Source organism: Heliangelus exortis, chromosome Z, assembly GCF_036169615.1.
Source record: "Heliangelus exortis chromosome Z, bHelExo1.hap1, whole genome shotgun sequence".
Taxonomy (NCBI): Eukaryota; Metazoa; Chordata; class Aves; order Apodiformes; family Trochilidae; genus Heliangelus; species Heliangelus exortis.
The window spans coordinates 10,557,087-10,580,318 of NC_092454.1; the positions used below are offsets into that span (position 1 = coordinate 10,557,087).

The following is a 23,232-nucleotide window of genomic DNA, read 5'->3' on the forward strand; positions in this document are numbered from 1 at the left end:
GGATCTTGCTCCTCCAAGCCTTGTCCTGAAGTCCAGCTACTTGAGAGGTGTGTGAAGAGATATTGCCAAGTTAGACTGAGGCAAAAATGTTGTCGAGTAGCTCAGCCTTCTCCTCATCTGTTGTCACCAGTTTTCCAATTGTGCTCAGTGGGAGGTGGGTACACTTTATTTGACCTTGCTTTTCTGGCTGACATAGTTATAGAAGCCTTCCTTATTTCTCTTGGCATCCCTTGCCAAGTTCAGCTTCATCCATACCATGGACTTCTGGACCCTGTTCCTACACAACTAGGCAGTGTCCCTGTACTCTTCCCAGGACACCTGCTCATGCTTCCACCACCTGTGCATTTGCTTTTTACCCTGCAGTTTGTCCAAGAGGTCTCAACTCAGCCATGCAGCTCTTTTGTTCTCCTTGTCTGACTTCTTACACAGGAGAAATGAGAATTTTTGCACTCCGTGGGAAGCGTCCTTGAAGATCTGCCTGCTTTCCAGCCTTTCAAGTCTTTCCAGTCTGCTTTCCTAAAATTTGGAAACCTGGTTTAACTTTTTGGCTGACCCCTGTCCCTCAGGACTGTGAACTCCACCAGTCCATGATGACTGTAGGCCAGGCTGCTTCCAGTCTTGGTGTTGGTAACTAACTGGTCACAGCCCCTCAGGCTGGGCTCTCTATCACCTGGCTTGGTGATAGCTTGGCCTGCAGCTCTCCATGCTACTTTTTCAGATGTCAGGTGGCTGAAGTCCTCCAGCAGAAAAAGAGCCTGTGAGCACGATGCCTCCTACGATGCAGCAAGATGGAGCACGATGCAGCAAGAAGGCTTCATCTCTATAGATTTCTCTTGACTGGGTGGCCTGTAATAGACACCAGCCACAAGGTTCCCTTTGCTGGCTCAGTCTCTAATTGCAAGCAGCAAGCAATGAGCAGTTCTTGCAAAATGACTTTCCTTTAGGCAGCAGCATGGCTTTCAAGCCCCCTTAAATATTGCACCATTCTTACACAGCAGCTTTTTAACTCCAGACAAAGGGAGTTCTCATGCTACGAAGCCTTTAATCTCAGGCTGTACTCCTAGTTCCAAATTGTTAGCCATTGTTGATTTGAAGGTATTTTTAATTTAGTGACCAACATAGCAGAGACAGGAAAGAACTGTAATTTTGTGTATCCTCTAAGACAAATCCTGAATGCTGTGTAGAAGTCTTCCTGTCAGCTCCCTGGCTCCTAGCTGTCAAGTGCTTGGCGAAGAAATGCTCGGAGCAGAGGATGTCACTATAATATTGTTATTAAATCTGAAACCTGCATTGTGTGGCACATTTTCCTTAAGAAGACATTCTTCTATATTAAGTAATGTTGTCATGAACTAATACAAGGGTTGGGAAGTGAGCAGAAAAAAGGTTTATTCATTTGTGTCCCGCAGAAAAGCAAGTATTCCCATGTAAATAAAACAAAACTGGGTTTACTAGGAGTTTGGGATAGCCTGTACTTTTGTTACATGAAAGTGAGCAATTCTTACATACTGCGATGTCACTGCTGTGTTTTTAAGCATCCCTGAAACCTCCTACTTGGTCTCTGGAGGAAGTAAAAAATTATTATTCCCTTTTTTGAATAAGAAAACAGAAGTACAGCAGCATTAACTGACCCACCCAGAGTCTGCCACAGAGGCAAGAAGAGATTTCAGTCTCATTTCAGTGTTGTTCATTCTGCTACCCTTCCTCCTGTAAGTGTCCACATGATCCCATTAGTCATAACCATGTCCAATTACCTATGGGGAGAACTTTAAATAACGTGCTAAGCTTTCACGGCTGTGTTTGCAATCTCATGTCCCAGCACCATAAACCAAAGAACAGATCTGATTTGAAAAAGGCTGCAGATAACAGCTGAGTTGAGTACTGATGCATTTCTTTTCTTTAGCAGAGAACTAGCAGCACAAAAGCAAAACAAATGGACAAGATGTTTAAGGAGATGTGAATTAACTTCTAAAATGTCTTCCACTTCAATAACTAAGCATATTGCAAGGAATGAAAAAAAAAAATTGATTTAGTCTCTTTGCAAAAAAAATCCTTTATTTATTTAAAACTGACAGTAATTCTGATTTTTTTCAGGCAGAAGGTGTCACTGAACCTAAAAGGAGATGTCAAAAAGACCCACAGGACCAAATCGAATTCTGTGAATGAGCACTGGAAGTTGGCATTATTGAACTGTAGGAAAATCTGCAGTGCTTGTGTGGCTCAGCAAGTGCCACTATTTAGATTTATTTTTTTTTTAATTTTAAAATTTCATAGTACACCCTATCACGGTTGTGCTCAGGTGACTTTTTTTAGATTAGCTCTGTCTCTTCTCTATCACAGGCTTACCTTTGTAAACTTTGTTTTAGGCTGAGGAGGGCATTGAAACAAGGAACAGTGTCAAAAGCTGAACCTAGATGCTTTGTTCACATAAGCATGCAATCCAAAAGCCTGAATCAGGATCCTGATGAACTCGGTGCCATAACCCTCCCAAGTAATCGATTATCCCCCAGAGGTGACGTTACGTTTTGTAAGTCCTTGTGGGAGGTAATGCAAGGTCTGACCTTTGAGAAAGAATGTGCTTTGTGTTTGAGTGATGTCCAAGAAAACAAAACTGGTGACTGTAGAAGTTGGGCGCAATGTCTCATTTGCATCTCTTGCTGCTGCTTTAGGTGCTGCAGTGTGCACCAGCAGGTGTTTTTTTTAAGACTGCATTTCTCCCAGATGAAGTGCAGGCTCCTGCCCATGGTATATAAACCTTTGTAACAACTGTTGTCATACGTGAGTCCAATGATCAATTGCTTTTTATTTACTCAGTGCTATGCAGTGCCATGTTCCACCCACAGTTTCAGGAACCTTGCCTTTTCTCTCACAGTCTTTATTAAGTACATGAAACACACCAAGACATCCTGTAACTCCTAGATCGTGGTAGTGTGTGTCCCTGCTCAGGTTTTACCTCTAAATCCTGGAAAGCGTGGTGTTCCCTGGTGAGTTTCACAGCCAAGCTGGGGAGAAGCCTGGCGTGATCTCCTGAGAAACCGTTCCAGGGGTTTTGAGAGAAGCTGCAGCTTTTTGTATGGTGCTGAAAACAATCCCTTCTGCTTGCCTTGACAAACAGCTTCAGTTAGAAGAGAAGGTACAGAACAGCCAGGTAGGACAATGTCTTAATTCTTTCTTCTAGAAGAAAAGTGTGAGAACTTGTATAGGAGCCCTGATTTCAGCTTTTTTTTTTTTCCTGTGTGTGGTTGTTTGGCTTTGTTTTGCTTTTCCTTTCACATACTGGATTATTCTGCATCTGTAGATGTTGCTTCTTGAGAATAAGTCTTGTGTCTAAGTATTTTTTATGTGGTTCCAGCATCACACAGAGGCAGTGTGAGTTGGGACCACTGCAAACCCCTCCAAAGTCAGTGGGAAAGCACTGCCCACTTTACTAGCTTTGGATCTATGTCCCTCTTCTGTCCTTGTTTAGAACTTCTGGAGAGAGAGCCAGGCTCCATTTTCTCCATGTGCTTAAACCTAAAAAGTTCTCAGAACCTTCCCTATTAATTGCATTTTGATTTAGCAGTAAAGACATGAAACCCAGGAACATCTTGCCTCCCTCGGAGAGGGTTTTGCATCATTACTGTCTCCCAAGGGATGTGCTCTAGCTATAACTGGTAGATGAGACAGCTAAGGAGTGTTGTTTTCTGTGTTGTACTTAGTGATAAATGCTCTCAGTGCCTTTAAAACTGAGGTGTTCAAGCCTGGGATGGAGCAAATATTTGCAACGCTTGCTTAAGACCCTTCTATAGATATCACAGGTCATTAGGTTTCACCTGGATATGGTTTCACTTTGCAGTGTTACTTTTGTTTCAGTTAATTAGGATGTGCCTTACTGTTCAAAGACTTCAGGCCAATTCATGGATGCCCAAAGACTTTATGATTGTGGAAAACTGATTATATTAAAAGCATCCAACATGTCTTCTGTACTACAAAGAAAAAGAAACTCTTCCCTCTCAAATCCTTGTGTATCTAATAGAGGATATCTTCCATCCTTCCCTCATATCTGATTCTATTTTTGCTCTAATCCCAGTCTGGCATTTACTGAGGGGAAGGTTTTCAGTACAAAATATTACTCTTCTTTCTCTGCCCAGCAAACATGACTATTCAGGTATTCTGACACAGGCAAAAGCCCCACAGAAGCCATCAGGAGATGTGCTAAGTGATGCCGTAAGAAGAGAATTTTTGTTTCAAGTAAAGGTAACTTGCTGCACTAACCTTAATGTATAACCCTGCAAATGATAAATCCGTTCAAGAACAGTACTGAAAGAAGAGGTAAAGGCTACACAATTGGTGACAACAACGCTTCTGTTACTTGCTTGCAAACCATCAGAGCAAAGAAATAATTATTTACTTCTTTTCAGGTGAATGGTTTAATTTCCTTAGCAATAAAAATTCTCAGTGGATCTCTCTTTACCTGAATATGTGACTTAGTTCACTTTAGCTTTGGTTCTAGTAGTTTTCCTATTCATGACCCACCCATTCCAGTCAGTGTGGGTTCATGAAAGGCAGGTCCTGCCTGAGGAATCTTATCCTCTTCTATGACGAGGTGACATGCTTAGTGGACGAGAGAAAGGCCACGGATGCTCTTTACCTGGGTCCCAGTAAAGCCTTTGACACTGTTTCTCACAGCATTCTCCTTCAGAAATTGTCTTGCTCATGACTTGGACCATTGCACCCTTCACTGGGTAAGAAATTGGCAGAAGGTCAGGCCCAAAGAGTTGTGGTGAACAGAGTTACACCCAGCTGGTGGGTGGTCACTAGGGCTCCGTGTGAGCTCCAATGATCTGGACCATGGGATTGAATGTACCCTCAGTCAATTTGCAGATGAAAGCAAGCTGGATGGGAGTCTTGATCTGCTTTGAGGGTGGGAAGGCTCTGCAGAGAAACCTGGACAGGCTGGACCAGTGGGCAGAGACCAATGGTCTGAGGTACCACAAGGCCATGAGCCAGATCCTGCACTGGGATCACAACAACCCCAGGCAATGCAAGAGTGGCTGGAAAGATGCCCAGGGGAAAAGGACCTGGGGGCACTGGCCAACAGCCAGCTGAACATGAGCCAGTCTGTGCCCAGGTGGCCAGGAAGGACAACAGTATCCTGGCCTGTAACAGCAAGAGTTTGGCCAGCAGGACCAGGGCAGTGATGGTCCCACTGTAATGGGTATTGGTGAGGCCACATCATGAAGTCTATGTTCAGTTTTCAGCCTCTCATTACAAGAAGAATATTGAAGAGCTGGAGCATGTCCAGAGAAGGGCAATGAAGCTGATGAAGGTTCTGGAGAATAAGACTTAGAAGGAATGGCTGAGGGAACTGGGGTTGTTTTAGTGTGAAAAAAAAGAGGCTGAGGTGAGAGGAGACCTTTTTGTTCCCTACAACTACCTGGAAGGAGGTTGTAGCTAGGTGGGGGTTATTTTTTTCTCTCAAGTAACAAGACATAGAACAAGAGAAAATGGCCTCAGTTTGCACAATGGGATGTTCAGATTGGCTTTTAGGAAAAATTTATTCCCTGGAATAAATTTTTTTGTCAGGCCCTGGCACAGGCTGCCCAGGGCAGTGGTGGAGGTATTTCAAAGATGTGTAGATGTGGTGCAGAGGGGCATGGTTCAGTGATGGACTTGGCAGTGCTGGGCTAATGGTTGGACCTGGTGATCCAAACGATTCCATGACTCTGTGAATAGTTTGGCACTACTGAAAACTCTATTCAAAGTGTAAAAAAAAATTACTGCAAAGAAGGAGAGAGTGAAATAGGCTAATTTGCTGATATTAAAGTAAATCATACTGTTTTACATGTATGTAAAGCATACATGACTTTCTTCCAGTCAGCCTGGAAATGTGCTTCCAGTTTCATGGGGAACAGTTCATCACCACTGGCCAGGACAGATCCCTGGGGTGAGACCAGCTGCTGTCTACATGGGAGGGCACCTGTGCTGGCTGGTGACCCACCTTCCACACACCCAGCACTGCAGGGTTAGGCCCAGACAGAGCTGATAGCTCTGATCCTTAGACAAACAAGACTCCTTTTCCATTTCCCTAACTCATTCCAGGGGATTGTGCAGTTCCCTGCCTGCCTCATGAGGTTATGCAGAGTTATGCTTTCATCCATCCCTTCCCTCCTACCAGATTGTTCTGGTGATCCTGAGTTTTACTGGGACTCACAGCCACTGCAGGTTGCAATTCCAGCAGCCACCTGGGTTACCTATTAGTTTAACACTAAGATCTTAATTTCCTCTCCCCAGCCCTTCAGTTAGAGCTGTTGTGTGCCATTTATACTGCTGCTGCCATCAGGAATCTTGCCGATACTCCCCTCCCCCCATACACTGCCATTTCAGTTCTTGGACAAACAAGATTTAGTTTACTTTTCCATCTTAAATCTACAGCTTTGACTGTACAACAGTACAAAACATATTGAAACAGGTGTGAGGGGAGTGAGAACAATGGTTTGGCTGAATTTATACTTGTTTGCATCAGAGTGTTGTCTTGCCCCCCAGACAGACTCACTCTCCCTGCTGTTCTCTTCTAGAGCCCTCCCACGTTGGTGTGGTGTCCTTGTAGATTCTGGAGAAATGGTCCCTGTCTCAGAGTGTTTATTTCTAAGGGCTCTGGCTCTACACAAGGGTAGGAGGGCTGGAGTGGCAACTACCTTGGCATGTCCTCTGAAGACTGCTCCACAACAAGAAGCCATCCAGACTGATCAGCACCTCCTCCTGAGCTGCTGCAGTTGTAGGAACAGTCGTGTGAACATAAACTGAAATTCATGGTGATACATGTTCATTTGAGGGGCTGTAAACCATGACAAGTTCAATTAACATCTTCTTCTGCTGTATGTGCTGCAGGATGAACCAATGTCTCAACTGCCTGTGTGACACTTCCCAGGTGCCTACAGGAACCCACAGGCTGCACTCAGAGCAAACACAGACATCTACCTCTAAGCACATCAAACTCACTGCTTTCCAGAACTTCTCATTACCAGTACGTCCATCAAGTAGTGAGTTTGCCTTTCACTTTAGGTCTGACTGTAGGGCTGTTTCACTTCATCCTAGTATGCTCCTACAGTTCCTTTCTTCTTTTTTTTTTTTTTTTTCCACACTCAAATGCTTTTGCTTCTACTGCTTGGCCTTCACATGTCCCTCAGTGCCCTCCTTCTTCCTTTGGGTCTTCTCCCATCAGGTACCATCAAGAGCTGCAGGGGAGGCCTGATTCTTGTTTCATTAACAAAGAGAAGACTAGAAAGGTGGATGGTGGATGGACCGGGTGGGTGGATGATGGCAGAGCAGTAGACATAAGTTTATCTTGACTTTAGTAAGGCATTTGACACCATCTTCCACAGCATCCTTGGAGCTAAACTGAAGAAGTGTGGCCTAGATGATCAGGTAGTGAGGTGGATGGGGAGCTGGCTGAAGGATAGAAGCCAGAGAGTTGTAGTCAATTTAGTCTAGTTGGAAGTCTGTTTCTAGTGGAGTCCCTCAAGGGTCAGTACTGGGACCAGTGCTATTCAATATATTTATTGATGGCCTGGATGAGGGAATAGCAAGTCTGCTGATGACACAAAGCTGGGATGAGTGGCTGACACCCCTGAAGGCTGTGCTGCCATTCAGAGGGACCTGGACAGGCTGGAGAGTTGGGCAAGGAGAAATTTAATGTATTACAACACGGGCAAGTGTAAAGTCTTGCACCTGGGAAAGAACAACCTTAGCTACCAGCATAGGCTGGGGACTGAGCTGCTGGAGAGCAGCACAGGTGAAAGGGAGCTGGGGGTGCTGGTGGATGGAAGGATGACCATGAGCCAACAATGTGCCCTTTTGGCCAAGAAGGCCAATGGCATCCTTGGGTGCATCAGAAGGGATGTGGTTAGTAGGTCAAGAGAGGTTCTCCTCCCCCTCTACTCTGCCCTGGTGAGGCTGAATTTGGAATACTGTGTCCAGTTCTGGGTTGCACAGTTCCAGAAGGACAGGGAACTGCTTGAGAGAGAATCCATCCCACAGCTACCAAGATGGGTGAGGGAGTGGATGAGGAAAGGCTGAGGGGATGGAGCTCTGCAGCTTGGAGAGAGGAGAATGAGGGGTGACCTCTTTCATGTTTATGAATACGTAAGGGACAAGTTCCAGGAGGACAGAGTCGAGCTTTTCTCAGGGGTGACTAACAACAGAACAAGGGGAAACAGTTATAAACTGAAGCATAGGCTGTTCCATGTAAATATTAGGAAGAATTTTTCACTGTGAGGGTGACAGAGCACTAGAGCAGGCTGCCCAGGGAGGTTATGGAGTCTCTCCTTCCCTGGAGACATTAAAAGTCCACTGGATGTGTTCCTGTGTGACCTGATGAAGGTTATCTGGCTTTGGCAGGGGAGGTTGGACTCGATGATCTTTTGAGGTCCCTTCCAACCCCTAACTTTCTACGATTCTATGATTCTGTAATTCTATGATTCTATGAAACATGAACCAAAAGCCTGTTTGAAACTGTAGAACACTTGCAAGATGAGCTGTGGACTGAAACCAGCTTCCAATAAATCGTTCATTCAAAAACTTTCCACCACACCAGATGTTGATTAATGAAGCAATGCACACTCTTGTCTATTTAGATTTCAGGCCTCGCTGGCTTCATTACCTCATGTCAAGAATATTTTTGGGAGTCTCAAAGCATAGATGAGGGGTCTGCAACTTTACCATGTGTTGGAGAGGTTTCCTAGCTACAGCTGGCCACCAGACATTACTTTTGACTCTGTCTGCTAGTCAGAGATCATAATTCTCTGGACTGTCACCACAGTTCCCCTTCTGGTCAACCCTTGCTGCAAAGCTGTGCTGCAAGTGAGCTGGCTAGGCTAATGTGTGCTTTTCTTTATTTGATTTACAAACAAAATTTCTCCTCAGCATTCCCTCTGCAGTAGAGTTAGTATGGTCTTCCCAAAGGTGCTCCACAAACTCACCTGGGACATAAGTTTTGCAGAAACCCTTTCTGTTTCATGCTACTTTTTATCCTATGGCCAAAATAGCAATCCAACAATAGGAAAAAAATCATGTCCATGCCTTTCTGGGCAAAAACAATCTGTCCAGCAGATGACATCCAAAGAAACACTCAGACCTCTAAGCTGTTTACATCTCTGTATCACGCTTGCCTCCAAAGCTAATCCAGTCTTGCATTTTGTAGGAGAAATTGTTTACATTTACTGTCACAAGGTGTTTATTCTGTTCTGATTATGCCATCATTGCAAAGGTTCAGGGATTATATGTATTTTCTAGTACTTTGCTTCTTTCCAGGGAAGATGACCAGATGCTTCTAACAGTCCTTAGAAGACATTTCTTCCTCACCCAAGTCCTGCAAATATTATCTGTCAAAGTAGCCGAAGTGGTTACATGTGCAGCTGTACTCACGGGTGTCAGTAACTTAACTTGGAGCTGGGCAATGGGCAGAACATTGCAGAGCTCTGCTTTTGAGATGTGCCACATCTTGGCTGAAGAGAGCTTTGTCACTTGCCAAGATTGAAGATTTTAAGAAAGATGGAAAAGCGGGTTTTGAAATAAGGTAACAGGGCTCAAAATGGAAGCTAAAATAACAAAACCCACCCTGAGGACTATGCTCAATAGTAGAGTTTACATTTCTCTTCCTACTGTTTTAAGTTGGGATGTCCCATCACTATCTGAAGATTATCTATTTTCTAGAATGAAGGAAGGAAGCACGGAAAATAGGTTGTTCTTCTTCATATGTGCCCTACCAAGCCAGAGGGCTAAGGTTGGGTTTTTTTTTCTTTTTAACTTCCTTGTTAAGAAAACTCCTTTCTTTATTTCTCCTGACAAGGCTTTTGGTGCTGCACTGTCCTGCTGAAATGTTAATACCCTTTGTCTCTCAGAGTCTTTGATAAAGTTTTCTGTTGTGTGCCTTCATTAGCACATTCCTAGCTTCAGGCTTTGTGTCATTGCCCTCTGGAGATAAACCAGTAAAACCTTGATTACTCCATCAGGAACAGCAAACAGCTGTCTCTTCTTATTGGCCCATAACTAATTTTGCCTTGCAAGCAGTACTTGAAAACTTAACATGGTATGATAATTTGTAATGCTGGAAATAAGGTGTTTAATTTAAATACCTGCCTCCCTTTCCATGTATCTCCTTGACTTAAAAAGAATCTTCTGTGATACTGCACCACACCCCAGCAGGAGAACTGGCAATATTTAACCCCCCAAAAAAGAGCTATACCCCCAGCATCCCTGTGTCTTTGTGCACTGCTGTGTGTATTTCTCACCAACTGAGCTGCTGCTGCTTTCTCCCTCTCCAGGTTCTCCTACACTGTTGGGAGAGCATGTTTGCCTAAATTCTGCCATCACATCCTGAGGGCCCTGTGCACCCATCAGGTTATTCTTTTCTTTCATACCTCAGCAGAAGGATTTATGTACATATCTTCCGTTTGGGTTATGGGAATTCACCACTTGAACACCAACTGCTCATGTGCCCAGAAATGAGAATAATAGAGGACTGTGTTCTCAGGCACAGAAGTGCAGAGGAATGTGCATTTCTGTTAAACACCTGGATAACATTTGTTATGGAACAATCTAACTGAAATAAACTCTCAGTGAATAAAAGCATAGGCTGACAGTGTCAGGACCTTGCTTGCCTGTGCTGTGGCTGTGCTGGTCCAGCCAGGGTTATATATGGTTTACTTACTGCCAAGGTGGTGCTGCAATTAAAGTGCAAACTGTTGATGTCAGGAAGTTTCCTTAGGGAAATCTCAGGGAAACCAATGGGTTTGTGCCTATTTACACTAGGTTGTAGTGGCATAAACTTTTTAGACCTCCAGCTAATTAGCCAAAATTTGATATTTCAGAGGACAAGAATTCTCTCTTCCCAATACATCAGGCTCCCTGGACCTTCTTTTATAAGATGGCTGCTGGCTGGGGTTTTTTGGTTTTTTTTTCCCCCTGATCTCATTCTCTACCATGCTTCTTTGCCATCGGGCAGAGTTCTCCTTATTCATCTCAGATCTCACACTGTCAAATTGAGTTATGACAGTTCAAGAAGTGACCCAGTTCCAGCTGTTGGTGCTAGAATAACATAATCCTACATGCTCCTTACCCCTTTTAAGGCCATGGCCCTATGGAGTGCTGGTACTGCTGCACACCCCTAAAGTGAACCTCAGCTGCTCAGTCCTCAGCTCCTCCTGACCTCTGTGAAGTGGACCATCTTATCACCCTGTAGCCAGCAAATACAATAAGGACCTAATGAAGAAAATGCTACTATAAAGGATCACTGATACCTGAAAGAATTGCGTGGATTGCAGCATGTTGTCTACACATTTTTCCTAGCAAGATGGATGTGGCTGTAGCCTGGATAAGACATAATACAGATTATACATGCACACTGTGTATTTAATTTGGAATTATGGTAAAAGTGTTTATGAACATAATCAGTGGGACATGATATCAAATTAATCCTCTCAGAATTCCACTGAGTTTTTCATGTGAAGGATAATTGACTGTCAGAGCAATACATAATGCACAACATGAGAGGCCTGAAGAAATAAATCCCAGATCTCTTGGCTGATGCTGTAGGGAATGCAGAAAGAACCTAGGCATCTCCCATCCTCCGCACAGAAGCTTAGTGCAGAAAACTGTGGAATCATAGAATGGCTGGGGTTGGAAGAGACCTTAAAGATCATCCAGTTCCAACACCCCTGTATGGACAGAGACACCTCTGACTAGACCAGGTTGCTCCAAGCCCCTTCCAACCTGGCCTTGAACACTTCTGGGGAGGGGCAGCTGCAACTTCCTTGGGCAACCTGCTCCAGCATCTCACCACCCTCACAGGAAATAATTTATTCACAATGTCTAACCTAAATCTCCCCTTTTCAGATTTGAACCATTTCCCCTTGTCTTCTCACTATACACCTGTGTAAAAAACCCTACCCCAGCTTTCCTGTAGGCTCCCTTCAGATATTGGAAAGTTGCTATAAGGTCACCTCGGAGCCTCCTTTTCTCCAGGCTGTGGCAAAGGAAGTGGCAAAAGGTGAGAGGGCTGCATTGCCACAGTGTGAAACATCCTGTCCAGTGTTGAGGACACTGCCCCTCATTGTCCCTTGTGATTACCAGCTGGAAAAGCAGGGGGCAGATCCATTGCAGCCCTGTCCCCCTTTGCCTGTCCCAGCACATCTGTTGGGTGATGAGGGGTGACTGCCTTCCCGTGGCAGTGCTGTTTTACAGAGGAAGCACACAGGCAAAGCACAGTCAGGACCAGAGCATCTCTGTGAGGCTGCAGATGATCAAGCACTGTATAGCCACCACAGGGCCCTTTGGGTGATGTCACAGTGTGACAAAAGTGCTGTTTCTCCCATGAGTGCAGCCCATTTTTCCCATATGCACAGCTCGTGGGAAGACTGTAAAATGCCGAGGGTTTTGTTGGCTCTGCATGGGTTGGGTTTCTTCTGTGTGTTCAATCACAGGGTCCCACTGAGGGGTATCCTCATTCCTCAGTGGGCTTTTTTTTGATGTGTATCTGTGGAGTGTGCGTGTTCAGTGTTTGAAATGTCACAGATACAGCATATGTGTTTGTGGCAGCTACTGCCTGGCAAATAACAGCAGGAGGTCTTGTGTTACAAATGGTGCTTTAATCGGAGGCTCTAACAAGCTGGGATGTTGCTTTGCCCTTAGCTATTGATTTTTTCTATTCACGTAGGCATGATTAGCTTTTAACGAGCCCTCCCAAGCATCCTCCTGAGATTCCACTTTGTTCACTTGTGATGATTAGGAAACACATGCTAAAAGCAGCGTGGACACATCTGGGGTTTGCTGAGGTGCCTGATTAAAACCCCATGCAGTCAGGCACATGAAGTGTCATAGGCAAATGAGGAGACACAAATTTATGGTCTCTGAATGTTATCCCCAGACAAGTGGATGCCCATTAACTCCCACCAATGTCTGTGTCCATCAAATTACCCAATTCCTCATAAGATCACAGCAAGTGTTCCAATTAACTAGGAGACTTCTCCCCTTGCAACAGCCCCTGCTCCACCAGGGAAACAAAATTTTTGTCCAGAATGGGATTTGTAACCACAAGATTACAAATTTGGCAGGAACTGGACATCATAGTCAAGATGATCTTGGATCTTGAACCCTGCAGAATTGAGTTCAGCTTTAGCTCTCACTCACTGTAATATGAGCAGATAAACCCAGATGAATACTCCTTGACCAACAGGTTTTCAGCTCTGAGCCATCTCCTATGGGTTGCAAAAAAGATGACTTAGAGAGACTTTAAATTTCTGATTTAAAACATCCAGAGGCATCACATTTGCAGGTGTTGGTGCCAGAAAAATGATATCAATAGTCACCAGAGCAAGTTGCTAATTTCCTTCTAAAGCCAAAAGGCTACACCTGTGTGGGCTTCTTATGATTTTCCCCAGCTTATCATGGTTTGCTAAGGGCCTGGAGTACTGAGCAAAGGGCTCCGATGGAGAAAGGTAATTTCTAGCCACTCACCCTTCCTGCCCTGCTATAGGTGAGTGCCTATAGCACTCAAATGAATCCTGATCGGAATGAGTCACGTTACTGTGCACACTCCCACTGAAACTATTTTCTGACCATTTGGCATTCACCCCACAGCACTGTGTGTGCTCCCAGCTGCTGGAGTGACCAGTGAGGTGTTGAAATATTTCAGTCTGAACCTGAAGTGCTGAAGGTGCACACCTCAGGTACCTCTCAGGGTGCTGTATGCAGCAGGTGAGAATCCAGATCATCCTTTTCAATTTGAGTTGTTTTGGATTTCTATCAGTTTATCAGAACTTTTACGAGTTTCCTGGAGGAGCAGTTACATGAATATGGCCGATGGGCAGGGACAGCCCTAGGGCAATTGGTCACTTCATGATGTTGCCTATCTAAGTCCATTTCATTTTCCCACCACAGTCAGGTCATGATAACAGGAACAGGTAGGATTTCCTTTGCCCCTCCTCAGCAGTGTTGTGCTGTGCTCTCTGCTGCATGTGGACAGTTCCACCTGCCAAATCCTCCACAGGGATCAAGGACACTGCCAGTACACTTCATCTTCCCCCATCTGGGGGACCTTTATGGTTGTGTGTTTCCTGGACTATAGCAGGTTGCAAATTGGATGTTCTGCTGCTCCGCTGGCACTCCATTTTTAAACAGATCTTGGGTATTCAAGGGACATCAATGTCCCAGTTCAGTCCTTGCAGCTCTGTATTTTTTATGCATCTTATACAGACTTTTGACAGCAAGAGGATGCAAAAAGTCTCTAATAGCAAGGGCAGTTGGGACAAGATGTCCAACTGACCCCTTTTAGTTGCTAGAGATGCTCATAACAACAAATGTGATTCTAAAAGTGAGGTATGATACTTACCCTTCTCCTTAACAAGGAGCTCTGCATTGTCCGGGGCTACTATAGAATAAAAAACCAATCTGAGTTAGAACAGACCTTATCTATCATCAAGGTCCAGTCCCCCTGTATGGGCAGGGACATCTCCACTAGACCAGTCTGCTCCCAGTCCCATCCAACCTTGAACACTTCCAGAAATGCTGAAGCCACAGCTTCCTCAGGCAACCTGTGTCAGTGTCTCACCAACCTCATGGGAAAGAATTGCTTCCTGAGACATAATCAAAATCTACCTTGTTTAAGTTTGAAACCATCCCTCCTCATCCTATCCCTCCATGCCTTTGTAAGAAGTCCCTCTCCATCTTTCCTGTATGTCCCCTTCAGGTACTGGAAGGTGCTGGAAGGTCTTCCTAGAGTCTTCTCCAGGCTGAACAGCCCTAGCTCTCCCAGCCTGTCTCCATATACATGGTGCTCTAGCTCTGATCATCTATGTGGCCTCCTCTGGACTTCTTCCAAAAGATCTGTCCTTCCCATGGTGGGAACACCAGAACTGGATGCAATATTCAAGGCGGGAGTCTCACAAGAGCAGAGAGGGGTAGAATTACCTTCCAGCCAGCTCCTTAACCATCCATCCATCCATCCATCCATCCATCCATCCATCTATCCAATCCATCAAATCCATCAAATCCATCTTAGAGACAAGGATGTCATGTAGGACAGTGCCAAATGTCTTGAACAAGTCCAGACAGATTACATCAGTTGATCTTCTCATATCTATCAGAGCTTTAACTCTGTTTAACTCAGGCCCACCAAGTTCATCAGGCACAATTAGCCCTTAGTGAAGCCATACTGGCTGTCACCAATCACCTCACTGTTTTTCATGTGCTTTACTACAGATGCCAGGAGGATCTGCTCCATGATTTTACTTGGCACAGAGGTGAGACTGACCAGCCTGTAGCTCCCTGACTTCTTTTTGCTCCCTTTTTTAAAAACGGGGGCTATGTTTTCCCTTTTCTAATCTGTTTCTCTCCTATCCTCTAATTGTTCTCTCCAGTTATTTGGGGACATGTTAAGCCATCCAAAGACTTACTAGGTCATCAGGCACATCTGGGTCTTGTGTGGTCCTGAGCAGCTCCTCTGCTCTTGCAGATTTGTTGTTTTGGGGGATAGTGAATATGGTCTGGAGGGTGGGCTGAGGGCATCTCTTAAACATTGTTCTAAGTTTTTGATTTTGCTTTGATTTTGTAATCATGTTTGAAATCCAGCACGGTCTGAATAACTGGGGATCACTCTCCTAGATGCAATCCTTGGGTAAGTTCTTAATGCCTTGCTGCAGCTACATCAGCTGCAGCTCCTTCCAAAGCATGCTGACTGCAGGAACTGAAATTTAGACAACCTATTTTGCAGGCTGTAGCGCTCCTTGATATGTTCAGAAATTTGCAAAGGAGGAAGTGAATTATGTTATTATTTGGAACATGCCACCTGGGGACCAAAGTTAAAGGAAAGGACAAAAAGACCACAGAGCTGAGTCACTCCTGCTCTTCTGAGAGCTTCCACGTGTGCTGAACTTCCTTACGTGAAGTCCATGGGAAAAGCATAGCTGAGGGAAAAAGGAATTCCCAGAGTATGTGAGATGGATTTCAGTGCCAAGAAAAAAACTATTAACAAAACAGCGTACCCAATTTGTACCTGTCTCAGATTCTAAACAAGCCCTTACACCAGCTGATTTTGTGGTTGGGTCTACTCTTCTGTCAAAGGAAGAAGATGAACCTAACTCTAGGAAGGATGAAATTATTATGGCTGTGGTCAAAGTGGTTACAAGCAAGTGTAAAGACTGCAGCAGAGAAAGTGGGAATAGTGTGGCATGAATCGCCACTCGTCAGCATATTAAAATGGAGGGAATGTGTAGAAGAAATTTCTAATAATGAGAAAAACTCCAGAATGAAGCAAGAACAGGGGGTTCTACAAATATTCAGAAGGACTGATCTTGATCATTTACTTCTGGTTGCAGGAAAAAATGTGGTACTTGTTGCCATGCTGTTGAGATGGGCTGTGGGTGGTGAGAACATGAGACATGACTAGTGCAGGGGAAATTCCTTCTCAACTTCGTTGCTTTTTTGTTCAAAAATGACCTTGACTTTGAGGAGATTAGTTCTACATACCATGTCCTGTGTTGGCTGTTCGTGTGGATCCTTTGTGTTGGAATTAGGAAATCACCCCAATGAAAGTTGTCTCAAAGAGGTTTTCCTATGAAGAATAACCCTGGAGTCATCACAAAGGGGAATAAGCTCTTGTTCCTCCTTCAGAAATTGCTTAAGGTGCTGTAGGGTCCTATTCATTGCTACTCTGCACTTCAGCCTTCGTGACTGCTAGTGTATTGCCATTATAGCACAGAGGATCCTCCATACCTATTTCCTTGACAGGATTTCTGAAAATTTCATGTTCTAGAAAATACTCTTTCGCAATTCCTTGACTCTCATATTACTATAATTAGCTGGTTAATGCCTTCAAATGTTTGTGGATAGGTTTGAAAATAAATGTAGCAGTGTTCATATAAATCTGGTGGGAAAACACAGCAGACAAAGCAAAAAAACCAGAGGTAAATACAAATAGAAATATTTTTGGTTAAACTTTCTCTTGCTTGCTACAATAAAATGGTATTTTTCTGACAGACATTACTGTCAACACAACTTAGAGGAAGAATACAGTGATCTGACAGTAACTGTAACTCTAAGGTAAAGGGAAGTAGGAAGGGTATTGAAGTTTTAGTTGCCCAGTTTTAGTCCTCTCCTGTGCATGGTAGGTAAAATGCCAGGGGACTGGCATATAGGAGGGCACTGCATTGTGAAGAGTCACACAACTTACTAAAAAAAAAATAAAAAAAGAATGTGTGATTTCTCAAAGAATTTTGAAGAACAAGTGGGAAGGTTGGGCATCTCACGAGAGTGCTGAAGGGTTTTGGTGAGGAGGGTCCCTTTGGTAGCCGTGGGGCCACGTGAGTGTCCCAGAGGCCAAGGGAAGGTCATGCTTTCGAGATGAGCAAGCCCTGATGTTTCATTGCCAAAGAGATCCTCTGGCTGGCGGGAGGAAGCTCTGTGGTTGAGTTATGCAATTGTGCTCTATGAGGTATTTCTCTGCAGTTTTTGCTACTCACAACTGTTGGAAAGTGGATGAGGTGGAGCCTTGGGATCAGCTTGTAGGATAGTGTCTCTGCTTTTAAGTCCTGAGCGACTCCGGCGTTGCGGACCCAGAGAGACACAGAGGCTGCCACTGAGAAATGGATCCCTTACCAAGTTCATCCTCTTTTAAAGCAATTTGATATGTTGGACTCTTTTACTGCCTATCAAAAGCTTCCGCGTTGGCAGGAGGTAGGTAAGGCGAGCAGCGGTTGCTTCTGGAATTAATTGGGGTGCCTCCAAAATTAGGTGGCTCTGCTTTTCTGCTTTACTATTTTGCAGTTTGTTGTGCTGAAGCATTTTATTTTTAAGGAAGCTACTACACTCTCCCTATCTACAGGAAGCAGAATTAAAAAAAAAAAAAAAAAAAAAAAAAAAAAGGAAAAAAAAGGGAAAAAAAAAGAGGGGGGGAAAAAAGTTGAAGTATTTGGCCAGGAGCCAAGCTCAGTGACTGAAGAAGTAGGGAACTTGGAGTAAGTTCAGTTACCGAGGCTGTGCGTGGCAGATCGGTGGATTTTAAGGGTCTGAGAGGCACCCATGTGATGCCCTCTTCAACAACCAGAGGAGCTCCTAGGTGAACGTCCCAGCACCGGGAGTACGGGCGAAGCTGCCGGTCTTGGGAGGGGATAAACTGCGTATAAATGAGAAGAGAGGAGTCTACCCGAGTGCTATGGAGGGCAGCAACTTTGTTGCTCTGACCTTTACAAGCCTTCAAGGGTAAGATTTAATGCTCTCCTTCCGCCTGCTTGTTTTCTTTGCTAGAGTTTTTTTGGGGGGGAAAAAAACCCCACTTTTTTTTTTCTTTTTCCTTTCTTTTTTTTTTTTTTTTTTTTCCAGACCCGAGAGTTTCGCAAAGTTTAATCAAAGCGCTTGGGGGTAGAGCTTTTTTTTTTTTTTTTTTCTGGGGGCGAGCTGATAGACTTCTGGGTGGAGTGAGCTGGGCTGTGCAGGATTGCCATCAGCAGCAGCCGGCCGAGGAAGCTGCTATTGTTCGCATTGTTTCGGAGGGAGCAGACTGCAGCCGGCGTCCCTGCTCGGCAACTCTCCCCACACCATCAGCTGCTGGTCGGTCGGTAACTTGAGCATTACAGCTAATTTACCCCAGAGGAGATGTATGCAAATTTTTTTTTTTTCTTTTTTTTTTTTTTCTTTTTTTTTTTGACTGCCATCCTGGTGTCAGTTGTAAAGGCTGTTTTAATGAAGACAGATGGAGGAGGTTGGATCATTGCTTTAAAACGTGGCAGATAACAGACTGAGTCTGTTTCCCAGCAGTTGTAGCTAATTGCATTGGCACACTTAAGTGTAGGGGGTAGGAGCAAACAGCTTCACGGGTTTCTGTATGTCTCGCTTGGAACAACACCAAAAAATAGCTGGAGGGTGAGCACACCTTAATCCAAGACACCTCTTTAGTTATTTTAAAAGTTCAGGAGGTTTCAGGGGTTCTTTCAGACTCCTCGGACTGAGGATCACCCCAGACTCACTCCTCCCTTTGTAAACCCTGATGCCAAGAGTGACCATTTATAGTTATTCCTTGTCCTTCCTGCAGCAAACTTTCTGTGTTTCACATTTGCAAAGCAGGGAGTGGTACAACACGTGCCACTCCCTGTTTTGCTCTTGAGGTGTTCAAACACAAGAGAATGTAAAGAGAGATGAAGAAACACAAATTCTAATGTGTTTCAATGTTAGAATATGATTAGTACTAATAATTTCTAATGCCCGAATTTTTTGTGCCTGCTTTCAATAGAGGAAAGCAAGCACATCATACTCTTGGGGACCAAAAACTGAGCCATTCAGATGAAAATAGTTTATATACCATAAGTTTAAAGGGAGCTCTTTGCAAACATGCCTTTACATGGCACTTCACAAGGTCAGTCCGTGCCAGTTTGCTCTTACCAGACCATTAGCAAACTTTCACGTAATGTGATATCCTCTGTGATACCTAGGAGTGAGCATATGTCTCCTGCCCTAACACCTGACATGTACACCCTGTTAGCAGGCAAGGTCCTCAGGCATGGAGAAAACAGGGAGTTTGGTAACATAATGTATTTTAAACCCGTAATATTCTCCCAGTTATGCCTCCAAATCCAGTTTAAAGTGATAAATATTGAAAATCTGGGGACTTGGATTTGGCTTATCTTGTGGTATTCAGCAGCATTACTCCACCAAGAGGACTAGGCAGGGCAGGCAGTCTTGAACCTTGTGTGACACTATGCCCAGGGCTTGGGATCTGCTTTCATCTACACCGACCTATTGGTTAGAAATTAAGTGCTTTAACATGAGAAAAACAAAACAAAACAACAAAAATAACAAAACCACAAACAAAAAACAATAAACAAACATAAAACACAGTAAAAAAGCCCCACAAAAGTTCTAAGACCTGTAGGTATTTGTGGTTGTTACATCAGCTGAATATAGACTAAAAAACAAATGACTTAAAAATATAGCTCATATGCAAAAACTTGACCTGACATAGAAAGCTGCTGAGTGAAAGCATGGTATGATTTCTGAATTTTTACCAGGACAAGACTATTTAAGATTTTTAGAGTGTATACACACTCTAAAATTTGTTTGGTGGCCAAACTGACAACCTGACCAGAGAAATCTTGTTCTTCTGCCTAATTCCCTCAGACTCTGCATGATTTTTTCTCATACTGTATCACAGGTCACTGCCCCACCAGATCTGCTACAGCCACTGTTTGGGCAGGAATTTCAGTCTGTACTGAACTACACCCCATGATATGGATTAAAATAACCCTTCCAAAAATGATTGTATTTAACATGGATCATTTCACATAGTCTGGGAACAAAGTGATGGAAGCAGAGGCAACAAGTATTTTCTAATCCATATTTATCATTGAGTCAGAGGTATCGTGTAGCTAAGTCCAAAGATACAGAGCCAAGAAACTCGCTGTGTTTTCCATCTGCAACATCTGTTCTCCACTCATTTGAACTGTGCCATGTCTTCTCTCATTTTTCTACTCAGAGCTGTGGTGGTGGGAACTGCTTCCCTCCACCTCTGCTTTGCAATATGGTCCTTAGTGAGCCATGGTTTGGGATTAGGCTGTAGCCTTTGCAAATTCCATGTGGTGTAACTCATCGCAACTCTGCCCCGCACACAGAAGTTCCACAGCTGTGTTCTCAAGCCAAAGCTGTCTCTTGTCGCTCTTAAATAAGGCTGAGCTTTGTTAGCAAGAAAGCTCCCCTTCCCTATTTAAGACCTAACAAAGTAACTTCTTGCTGTGGAGGTTTTATACTGCTCAGAGCCCATGATTAAACTGTTAGTAGCCATAAAGCAGGTGTAAATCATAGACAGTCAATTTGTAGAGCACTGTAGGCACAGAAGACTCGCACAGTAAGAAGGGGTAATTTCTTATAGCTTTTACCCCAACACAGCCATAAATGAGGGACTGGGAATTTGAACTTTAAATAATTTTTGCTGTGGGTTCTGGAAACACGGAGAAGTAACGTGTCCTGTTAAGCAGAGGAGTTGGGCCTGCATGGTGACTGAGCACTGTGAGAATGCGTTGATTACTGACAGTGCAGGGTTACCTGGAATAAACAGAAATGAAAGCAAAACAAAATGATAAAATAATTGAGTAGAAAATGGAATAGCAAAAAAGGTCCAGGAGGTCTGACACAGACAGCGGAAGACAACCTGAGGAAAGTTAAGCAGTACTTTACTTTGTATCTGAGAATAGCTGGTGCCAGGGAAAATGAAGGCAAACAGGAAATTGCCTTTTTCTGACCATAGAAAGTTTTTATTTGTTTTACATGTTTTCAATTAGTTCAGGAATAGGAGGCTGTGCAAGTGTCTAAACAAAATCTGAGAAGTACTTCATGCTACATAAAAACAAAACATGAGACACATATTTTTTTCCATAAAGCATAAAGGTAAATTGAAACCATGGCAATGTATGTATGAGGCTGAAGACCTATCATTGCAATTTTGGAAGGATTTAAGAAATAGAGAGAGTCATAAAGAAAGGTGAACAGGGATGTGAATCTTGATTACAAGTGGAATCTGAAAAAAAAAACAAAACACTGAGGGAGATTGTTGATAAATACAGGTTCAAAGACCCTACAGGTAGGATTGAAAGCCCCAAATACTCCAATAAAATGACAAAGGACTGAAAGGCAGAGCTAAGATCATCCAGGAAACTACATCTGCTTGTAGAAGGTGTGGCAGCTAACAAAAGAGCACCATGGAAAGGGACAACTCCACCATGATTTGCTTAGATTTGTTTTAATGCTTGCAGCATTAAATGGGACTGGAATCAGACTGGAAAAACACCTAGAAGTGTGAAGGTGTACTGGTACAAACAGGGCTGAGAGCAGGTAGGCACAGACAGAAGCCAGCATGAGAGTGGTTTGTGAGGTGAAAGGAGCATGACGATTAGATGAGCGAGTCAATAACGAAGAAGCAGAGGAAGATATTTGCAATATTATGAAAGTAAAGTGTTCACCTCTGTGCAATAGGGGTGTGTCAAGACCTTAACGCCATGGTGTGAGTGTGTTTGTGTGTGTACCCATTGACAACCCACACGTTCTCAAACGACATTGTGGTTTGGGCAGGTCAGGAACCGAGTTTAGCATGAAGGGGTCAGGTCAGTTTGGGAAGGATTTCTAATTCCTGGGCTTTAACTAAGTAAACAGCTATGTTAAATCTGTGTGATGGTGCAGCAGACAGTTAATTAGTGCAAATTATCACTCACCTGTGACCTAAAAGACAAAGCTTTATGAGGGTGGTGAACCTGCAAGGATATTTGTGCTGGCCATGATGGTAACTTAAAATTGCTTCTGAGTGAAGATGTTCAGCAAGAGTGATCACAATCAATGCATTGAAAAGGTGAAGGAATTAAAGATTCCCTGCATGCCAGTGTTTTGTTACAATTTCCCAGTCTTGTTGCATGGCAGTCACTCCAGAAATCGGTGATTAAAGAATCACAGTAATTAACAAAAGCCATGTGTCACAGCTGAAGGAAGTTGCAGGTTTTTGCTTGTGAGATGTGGATCTTAACTCCATTGTCTGTTTCATGTTATTACTTCTGAAAGAAGGCTTATAACCACCCCCTCTTTTCTGCTCCCTCACAAATATAAACATCCTTTCTTTCCCTCTGCTGAAATTACATGCCTTGACAATTGAGTACACAGCTGGGAGATGTTTGGTAGTTGTGGATAATCTTTGTAAAACATTTGGCAAGTGCAGCAGAATCCCAAGTTTGTGAGTATAGCCATATGATGATTACAACTAGCCAACATTTTGCATCCTTGTGGTTCCAGTGGACAGTGATTATCAGACCTATGGCCTCTGGTGATATAGGGAATCTGAGGGGTTTACCTCTAGGTGTGTGGGTAGCAGGTCTCACTCCTCCTACTGCTTTATGAAGATCTCTTCTAGGACTGTTTTGTAAGACACAGTAATAATTCTACAGTATGGAAGAAGTGTGTTGAAAACAATAGGTCAGTTAGGGATGGAAAGCAAGGCTGCTCAGCAGGGCTGAAGAAACTTTATGTTGTGACACTGAACATTGCCACGTTAAGTGGTTTAGCTCCATGGACAAAAGAAATTTTGGAGAGAAATGTTGCCCAGAATTTTTTTCTGGTGAGCACAAACAGCTGCATCTACCTGAGTGAACAGAAGAAACTCTTTCAACCACAGTGGGCAGAGGGATTCCCTCTGTGTACCAGAGAGCACCATGCCATGGCTGTTCTGTACTA

General features: G+C 43.7%; 1 protein-coding gene across 18 annotated transcripts in view; it reads left to right on the plus strand.

Moving 5' to 3' along the window:
* The first annotated feature begins 2,777 nt into the window (after window positions 1–2,777).
* Window positions 2,778–23,232, plus strand: part of LOC139790070 (phospholipid-transporting ATPase ID-like) — an 89,028-nt gene continuing 68,573 nt past the window's right edge. For 2 of the 18 annotated variants that reach the window (XM_071731325.1, XM_071731331.1), the window contains exon 1: window positions 2,778–3,145. Coding sequence is in view for 2 of the 18 variants with exons in the window: in XM_071731321.1 (XP_071587422.1) it covers window positions 17,659–17,710 (52 nt within the window). In the remaining 16 variants the exon portion in view is untranslated. Of the gene's footprint in view, window positions 3,146–4,127; window positions 4,234–17,362; window positions 17,711–17,999; window positions 18,232–18,443; window positions 18,584–23,232 lie in introns of those variants that run through there. The other 16 variants (XM_071731327.1, XM_071731336.1, XM_071731334.1 and 13 more) reach the window with 15 other exon arrangements.